The sequence below is a fragment of the Prionailurus bengalensis genome, chromosome X (assembly GCF_016509475.1).
Source record: "Prionailurus bengalensis isolate Pbe53 chromosome X, Fcat_Pben_1.1_paternal_pri, whole genome shotgun sequence".
In the NCBI taxonomy this organism is placed as follows: domain Eukaryota; kingdom Metazoa; phylum Chordata; class Mammalia; order Carnivora; family Felidae; genus Prionailurus; species Prionailurus bengalensis.
The window spans coordinates 57,127,735-57,136,950 of record NC_057361.1 but is presented as its reverse complement, the minus strand read 5'-3'; the positions used below and the strand labels follow the sequence as shown (position 1 = coordinate 57,136,950).

Here is a 9,216-nt window from a genome sequence, read left to right as displayed (position 1 = left end):
GGGACTCTGGTGACAGATCATGGCATTAACTGCAGATATTGTTTAAAATGGCTTCAAAAAATATCAAATACCTTACAATAAATCTAATGATAGGGGTATAAGAGTTCTACACAGAAAACTATAAAATATTGTGAATATCCAGTTTTCCCAACACTATTTGTTGAAGAAACTATCCTTTCCCCATGGTGTATTCATGGCACCCTTCCCAAAGTTTACTTGACTATATATACATGGATTTATTTCTAGGATCTCTATTCTGTTCAACTGGCCTATATACCTGTGTTTAGGCCAATTATCTTACTTTTTAAAAATTTTAATTCCAGTATAGTTAACATACAATGTTATTTAAGTTTCAGGTGTACAATATAGTGATTCAAAAATTTTATACTTACCATAAGTGTATTATTGATCTCCTTCACCTAATTTACTCATCTTCCCCCCCCACCCCCATCTCCCTTCTGGTAATGTCTTGGGATGTCTGGGTGGCTCAGTTGGTTAAGCATCTACTCTTGATTTAGGCTCAGGTCATGATCTCACAGTTTGTAGGATCAACCCCCATGTCAGGTTCTGCACTGACAGCCCAGAGCCAGCTTGGGATTCTTCTCCTCCCTCTTTCTCCCCCACTCCCCCATTTGCACATATGCATTCTCATTCTCTCTCTCTCCCTCTCCTTCTCTCTCAAAATAAATAAAGATTTAAAGAAAGAGTCTGTTTTTGGTTTATCTTTTCTTTGTTCATTTGTTTTGTTTCTTAAATTCCACACACAAGTGAAATCATTTGCAATGACAAGGATGGAGCTAAAGAGTATCACACTAAGTGAAATAAGTCAGAGAAAGACAAATACCATATGATTTTTCTATTATTTTATGTTTAGTGTATATCTGTGTCCTTGAACCTAAAGAGAGTTTCTGGTGGAAAGCATGATTGTGTCTTGCTTTTATCCATTCAGCCACTATATGACTTTGATTGGAAGAGATTTTTGCCTATTTACATTTGAAGTAATTTTTGATAGTGAAGGATTTACCATTGCTATTTTGTTAGTTGTTATTTGTTAGTCTTGAGATTCTTTTATTTCCCCTTTTGCTCTCTTCCTTTGTATTTTATTGTTTTTCGTATTGATATGCTTTGATTTATTTCTTTTGTGTGTGTGTAACTTCTATAGGTATTTTTTCATGGTTACCTTGGGGCTTACATAAAATATTAAGTCTATTTTAGCCTGATAACTTAAGTTCAATTGCATATAAAAACTCCACACTCTAACTTATTTCACATATATAATTATTATTTTTGTCACATTCTACATCTATTCATATTGTGTATCTTTTAACATAGAGTTATTTTCAATACTTCTACCATTTAACTTTTATACTAGAAATAAAAGTGATTTATCCTCTTCCATTCAGTAATACAGTATTCTGTATGGGTCTATATATTTACTTTCACCAATAAGTTTCATACTTTCTCATGCTATCACATAGCTCTTTGGTGTCCTTTTATTTCAAGTTAATATAACTCCCTGTAGCGTTTCATGTAAGTCAGGTCTAGTGATGATGAATTTCCTCAGCTTTTGTTAGTCTAAGAATGTATCTGTTCTTATTTTTTAAGAAAAGTTTTGACAGGTATTGTATTCTTAGTTGGCAGTTTTTTGCTCTTCAGCACTTTGAATATATTATCCCACTCCCTTGTGGTCTGCAAAATTTCTGCTGGAAAGTTTGCTGATGTTCTTAAGGGGAGTTCCCTTGTACATGGTAAGTTGGTTTTCTTTTGAGGCTTTCAAAATTCTTTGTTTTTGACTTTTGACAATTTGACTATAATGTGTCTTGGTGTGGATTTTCTGGGTTTATTAGTATTCTTTGGGCTTCTTGAATTTGGTCATCCATTTCCTTCTCCACATTTGGAAAGTTTTCAGCCATTATTCCTTTGAATAAGCTTTTCTCTCTCTCTCTACACCTTTTGGGACTCCCCTAATGCCAATAATGGTCTACTTGGCGGTATCACTTAAGTCCCATATGCTTTTTCACTATTTTTCTTTTCTTTTTTTTTCTTTTTGTTCCATGGACTGAATTATTTCCAAAGACCAATCTTATTTCACTGATCCTTTATTCTGCTTTATCTAATCTGCTCTGAATCCTGCTCATGAATTTTTCAGTTTAATTATTTGGTTCTTTAGCTCCATGACTTTTGTTTCGTTCTTTTTAATATTTTCTATCGCTTTGTTAGAATTTTCATTTTATGCACTGTTCTCTTGATCTTAGTGAACATCTTTATAAGAGTTATTTTGAATTCTTTGTCAAGTAAATCTCATAACTGTTTCATTAGGGTCAGTATCTGAACATATATTTCTTTGTGTGGAACATCTTTGCCAATTTTTCATTTTCATTGACTCTCTGTGTTGGTGTCAAAATATTACAGAAAGCAATCATCTCTCCCAATCTCCATGGACTGGTCTTGTACAGAAGACCTTCACCAAGCAGCCCAATCAGAGATTCTGGGGGCTTCTATCAATTCTTTCCCTCCTTAAAGAGAAGCAAGCAGCTGTGTCTTTGTCTATTTACTCTGTACAGAATGCATTTGCCACTCCAAAGTGCCATCTCCATTCTCCCTCAGATAGCTAGACAAAGCCAGATCCATCAGAGATCCAAGACTCTGGCAAGGCAGATGCCAGTTCTTTGGGCAGCCCTGGAGAAGTTCTGGCACTGAATCCCATATCAACTCTTCCACCTCCAGGAGTAAGGTGAAAGTTGACATGTTTCATCTACCCACTCTGTGCTGAGTGGGGTGGGAGGATCTATGGTATCTATCAGTCCTAGCCATCATTTCTGTTCTCCTCCAGGAGACTAGACTGTGCCAGAACCCTGAGTTCCTAGACTGACAAGTCAGATGCCAGTTCTTTGGGAAACCCTGGAGAAGTTGGAGCACCAGATGCAAAAATAAACTTTCTTCCCCAGGGAAATATTGAGAGCTGGGATTTTTTGTCTTCTTGCTCTGTGCTCAGCAGGAGGGATGATCCATGATATCTACCAGCCCATGACACTGTCTGTTTTCTCTGAGGCATGCCCCTCAGAGTTTCAAGATTGGCAGAGTGCTGGACAAGTGAACCAACCTCTTCCCTCCACTGGGAGATGCTGAAGCTAGGGGGTTTCTTCCTTATCATATGGTATTGAGCTGGTGGCAGATACTCTGGCAAGAGGGTGTCCTAATCTCCTAATCTACCATCTTGCTGACATCATCCCCTTTAAAATTATTCTCTTTTTGTGGAATATGATGAGCTGGTTCTAAAATATATAGAGAAATGCCAAGGGCCAAGAACATCCAAGATATTTTTAAAGAAGAGGAACAACGTGGAAGGACTTGCTTTACCAGATATCAAGAGCTTATTATGAAGTCCAGTAATTAAGACTATAGTATTGTTACAATGACAAATAGACTAACAGAACAGTTCAGAAACAATCTCACACATATGCAGACAATTTACGACAAAAGTGATACTGTAAAGAAGCAAAGAAAAAGACATTCCTTATAAATAAATGGCCTGGGTCAGTTGAAAAGATAAAGCTTGGCCCCTATATCTCATCATACACATAAATCAATTCCAGATGGACTGTAGATCTAAATGTGAATGGCAAAATACATAAAGCTCCTAGAAGATAACATGAAAAAAATACCTACATGATCTCAAGGTAGGAAAATACTATTTAAATGAAACACAAAAAACATTAGTCATAAAAGAAAATACTGAAAAACTAGACACATGAAAATTTAAAACGTCTGTTCCTCAAAGAATACTGAAGAGATTTGGGAAGGGTTTGCAATATAAAAAGTGCAAAAACGGTCCATAGCCAGAGTATATAAAGAATTCCTACAAATCTATAGGAAAAGGACAAACAACCTGATTTTTAAAAATGCACAAAATACTTGTAGAGACACTTCACAGAAGAAGTTATCCAAATAGATAATAAACCTTTGAAAAAGTGTACAACTTCATTAGTCTTCTGAGAAATGTCAATTAAAATTACAATGAGATAGTATTACAAACCCATCTGCCAGAATGGCTATAATTTAAAATTTTTTTAATGTTTATTTTTTGAGAGAGAGAGACAAAGAGAGACAGAGGGTGAGTGGGGGAGGGGCAGAGAGAGAGGGAGACACAGAATCCAAAGCAGGCTCCAGGCTCTGAGATGTCAGCACAGAGCCTGACGTGGGACTCGAACTCATGGACTGTGAGATTGGGTTTCTGGAGACTTTTATCAGCTGTTAAGTTTTTCTTGAGAAGTGACCGTCAGAATTTCCTGTATGATTATGGATGCAAATCCACTTTTTGTTCTTTTACATAGAAAAGATAATGGTTTTGTTTTGTCATTATTTTCAACACCCTTACTGATGCTGCCCACCATATTACTTGCTTTGGGGACCACAATCACAACTGGGGCAACTTCTTCACAAAATGATCAATAATGATTTTTATTTTTATTTTACTCTAACAATCATATTGTGTACTAACTCAGAAAATGAGGTGTACCTAGATCTTCATATCATCTCCTGTGAGTAGCCAGATAAATCTACAGGTATTCCTTGACTACTCCAGCTAAAGGAGAGAGTTATGATTCTAAAAGGTCTGAAGCGACCCTCTCACTTTTTATCATTAGCAATGTCTCCACTGGGGAGGCTTTTCTAACAATTCCGTTGGAGAACTTTGCTGATCTCTCTGTTATGTATCCCAACTGCCCTAATTTCCTCCTGTATCTTGTTTTAAAAGTTTTTTTTTAATGTTTATTTATTTATTTTTGAGAGAGAATGAGCAGGGGAGAGGAGCAGAGGGAAAGACAAAGAGAATCCCAAGTAGGCTCTGCACTGTCAGCACAGAGCCCAATGCTGGGCTCTATCCCACGAACCCGTGAGATCATGACCTGAGCCAAAATCAAGAGTCAGAGGCTTAACCGACTGAGCCACCCAGGTGCCCCTCTTGTTTTAAAAGTTTTTAAATTGAGGGATACAAGCAAACCTCCTCAGTGATCTCTAGATCCCTTTCTTGAGTCATAACTGAGCCTATCATCTCATAAAGATGAATAGGTGTGCATGACCTTATACAATGAAGTGCCTCTGTTTTGCCCACTTGGTCTTTCTGTAATTTATTCTCATCAGTTTGTCTTTACTCCTTGCAAATAAGCTGGCGAGGAACCTGAACATTCTGCCCATTAAAGGGTGTATATTTTTATCTTTCTTCCTCTCCATGTAAGAGTTTCTGTAAGAGCAGCTGTTTGTGTTGAAAAACTAAAATATAAAAATATGACCTACGTGGCCAAATCCCACAAGGCTGTTTACTTCCTTGTTTATGAATCAGAATGTCAGCACAACTTAGAATCTTGACTGTCAGCAGATATTGCAATTAAATGTCCCTGCAAAGCCAGCAGAGGGTGCACCAGGGTACTAGCAATTTTACCCAAGATGTAGCAGTATCAGTTTAACTCTAATAGCCAATCAACTTTTTGCCTTTTTGGGGGGGGAGAGGTGGGTATACTAAAACTAACATCCTCAAAAGAAACATAATTTGAATCTGGGCTAAAATTTCTTTAAATTATACTTCAATTCTCCTGAAAGTAAAGTTTAAGAAGAGTAAGGAATACATGTTAAATTTAGTCTGACCAAAATATAGGTGGAGTAAAAGAAAATGATATAAATCTGAGCTCTCTACATGGCAAGAATGGTACTATGGAGCTCCACCCCGCTTTCCTCAAAAAGGCTCCAGGAATTATATGCTACAGGGGAACAGGCACTGTACTGGGAGTCAAGAAACCAACCTCCCTTTTACCAGTGACCAGAGTTGTATGACCTTGGACAAATCACTGCCCCCCACCCCCCGCAGGGCCTATGTGCTATTCAAGGGGATCAAACAAAATGGACTTATATAGCCCCTCACAATTCTAAAAATCTCTGACACCAATGGATGCCAGCAAATGTAAAGAGCCAGTATGCTTGTTGCTACTGCTCAAAAAGATTAAAACAGAAATAAAGGACAGAAAATAGGGATCTGTATTTAAACCTAGACCGAACTATTTGAAGTGCCATGTGAAGGACAAGGCGACTAAATGCCATTATAGACCTGTAAGAGTCCCACACTATCTCAGAAGCCCTAGAGCACAGCTGTCCTGCTAATCCTCAATATATAAATATAGGTCTGTCCATCCTAAATACCAAAAGGCTTTGGCTACCATTTGACTAAGGAAAGGAAGTTCAATTCCTTTATCTTTTCACAGAATATCAATGTTCAGCTGCTAAGTATTGCCACTGGGCGCTGTGGGGGCAGGGGATGGATAAAGGAAGCCAGAATCCTAGTTAATTATCATTTAGCTACAGTGTTTAAAGTTTCAAGTATGAGAAGCATGTCTACTGATTCTCTTCTTTGATAAACTGTTATATAAGTTGGAGTGTGCTAGCAAGACATTTTTAGGTTCAGGGTAACTTTATAATACACAATGTAGAATGTATGGCCCATCCTAACATTACAGTTTTATCATGAATGTGATGCCAGCTTTGGATGCATGGTCAAAATACCACAAATAATAGCACAAATAATGTTTACAGAGTATGACAATGATGTGGTAGTAAATATAGAAACCCTGGGTCCCTCACTTCAAGAAACTCATTTGCACAACTTGCCCTCTTTCCCAAAATAAATTCAGTTATTCTCTAACCACCTCAAAAGGATTCTTGGATCCTTGCTTCTTTTAAATTTCACATGACAAAATATGGCAGTGAGGAGAAAACTTATTTTAAATGCACTAAATTTACTTGAATAAAGAGCTGAAAATGTAGAAGACAAACACCAAAGCTAATAGTTAGCTAACAAGGGCGCAAACACCATAAAGATTGCAAAACAAACAAAACAATAACTGGTCTTGGAAGATTACTCCTGAGTAATTATTCCAATCAATAGACTCCTGTTCTCAAACTAGCAGTGGTTAACAGCCTTCACACTCACCCTACCTAACCCCCCCAAAAGAGTCAGAACCGGCATGCAAAGGGTGAGTTTTATTTCCATAGATTTTTTAAATTGCTGTTCAGAAGTTGTCTAGCAAGATGGCATAGTTCTACCAGAATTCCACAGGGGCGCTGATCCTCACTAGAACACTGAGGACAATCAGTCTCAAATTGCAGGTAAGTGTGAACAAGCCCAAGTTCTGGTCAGCGCACAAGGACCCGCGCTGAAAACGCGATTAAAAGTTATTTCAACTGTGGAGCAGTTATTACAGCTGTTTACAGCTCCAACTCCAAAGGAGAGCCTGCTCGTGCTGGCATCAACTCTGGACACGAAAAAACAAGCACCGCGGGCAGAAAATCTCACCAGGAGCAGAGGGGCCGTTAGTCCGCCAGAGGGGCAGCGCCCGCACCTCCGCGGCCGGGAGAGCAGCCAACTTTTCCCGCGGCAGCCCATAGCTGGGGGCGGCGGGCGCCAGCCAGGGCTCCCAAGTCCAGGGGTCCTAAGGGTCTGGGTGAGCTAGACCCGGACCCAGGACAACCTACCCCGGGGCGGCCTCTCCCCTGCTCGCCTGCCCCCTCCCCGGTGCGGCCCTACAACTTGACTGGAGGTGGCAGAGTCCTCCTCAGGGCCCGGTGGAGGAGGGCCCCCGCCCTGAGCACAAGGGGAGGGGGCCTCCGCCGCCGCCACCCCTACTAGGTGACTCACCTGGTGCCCGTCCTGGGAGTGTGGGGGGAGTGTGGTTTCGCCCGGTTCCAGAGGCTGCTGCTGCGGTGGTGGCTGCCCGAAGTGGCGGGTGATGGGACCATCAGGGTCGAGGCCACTGGGGCTGCTCAGGGTGCCAGAGGTGCCAGGGGTGCCGGAGCCAAGGCGGGACTCGGCTCCCCGTTCCCGCCGCAACTCGGAGCGCAACTCCAGGTAGCAGCACAACGTCAGCAGGTGGAGGGCCAGCGAGAGGCCAAAGAAACCCAGGAAGAGCCGGCAGCTGTTGCCTTCGCCCGCCCGGGCAGGGGCCCCGCGACAGCCGCAGCCCTGGCTTCCCCGTTCCCGCGGCGCTGCCATGAGCAGAGGTTCCCTGCGCTCTACCTCGGGGTAGCCCATGGCCTCCGGAGACACCCACTCTCTGAGGCCCGGGAGCCGCCGCGTCTTTCTCAGCCGTTCAGGACCCCTGACAGGCGGCTACCGCCCTGCCATCGGCTGGAGGCTGTAGGGACCCGTTCCAGTGCAACGGATGCTGGGCGGGACCGAGCAGGGAGCTGCCGCATGTGCAGCTCCACTCCTAGGGGTGGGAAAGGGAGGAGGAGGGGCGGGAGAGGGGCGGCTCTGCCCGCGGGGAGAATGAGGGAGGAGGCCGAGGCCAACCCCGCCCCATCTCCCAAGCGGCTGCCTAGACGCCCAACCACCGACCCGCCAAGCCTTGGCGCCCCGCCCCCTGCCGTTCCACCCGGGGCCTCCAGCCACGGGGCGGGGCCTGGGGGCGTGTGGGTTCGCCTCAGCCGAACGGCCCCACCCAGGTCTTCCCGCTTGCGCCTGTTTCAGTTGGTAACCAACGCTGTCGTTCATCCCTGGACTCCGCCCCAATTTAACCCTACAGCGCCTGTATGGGTGGGGGGAGGGTGGGCAGGAGAAAGGAAAGAGGGGAGGCTGAGAAGAATTGGGGCACCTTGGAAAGAAAGTACAGCAAAGAAAGGAGGCAGAAACTAGAATTAATAGAAATGTTTGCAATTAACTGCAGTTGTTAATAACATCATCCAGCACTTATCTGTTGCTTTCAATCTTCAAAGCGTTTAACAGACGTTAAACTAATTAAAACAGTTCTGGGTTTGGAATGAAACCATGCCTGCTGTGTTTGCAATCCAGTGGCGCGCCAAAAGAAAAGGAGACCCAGGAGCCTGGGAGCCAAAAGGAATGAGGTTGGGATGGGACTAAGGCAGCCCCACTCCTAGAGTGAGCCTGGGGCCTCTAAGTGTCCAAGAAGTCTACCTATGCCAGGTGGAACTGAAATGACTTTGTCCCACGCAGGTTCAAACAGTCCCCTAGGATTTCTTGACACATTAATTAATTCAACAAATATGTATTGGTCCCTTTACAATGTAGAAAGTACTGCATGAGATAATACACAGCCAGTGGAGTTTCTCTTCTGCCTCAGCAACAGGACTTTTGAGTGGAGAATATGTGCCTTCAATGAGCAAATGGGGAAATTGAGGGCCAGATGAGGTGGATTTTTACAACGGTGGTCC

General features: G+C 42.6%; 1 protein-coding gene across 4 annotated transcripts in view; it reads right to left on the bottom strand.

Moving 5' to 3' along the window:
• The window catches only part of EDA (ectodysplasin A), a 427,522-nt gene extending 419,246 nt beyond the window's left edge, over positions 1–8,276 (bottom strand). For all 4 annotated transcript variants that reach the window (XM_043570216.1, XM_043570217.1, XM_043570218.1 and 1 more), the window contains exon 1: positions 7,685–8,276. In XM_043570216.1, the coding sequence (XP_043426151.1) occupies positions 7,685–8,077 (393 nt within the window). In that variant the 5' untranslated portion in view covers positions 8,078–8,276. The remainder of the gene's footprint in view (positions 1–7,684) is intronic.
• Positions 8,277–9,216: the final 940 nt, after the last annotated feature.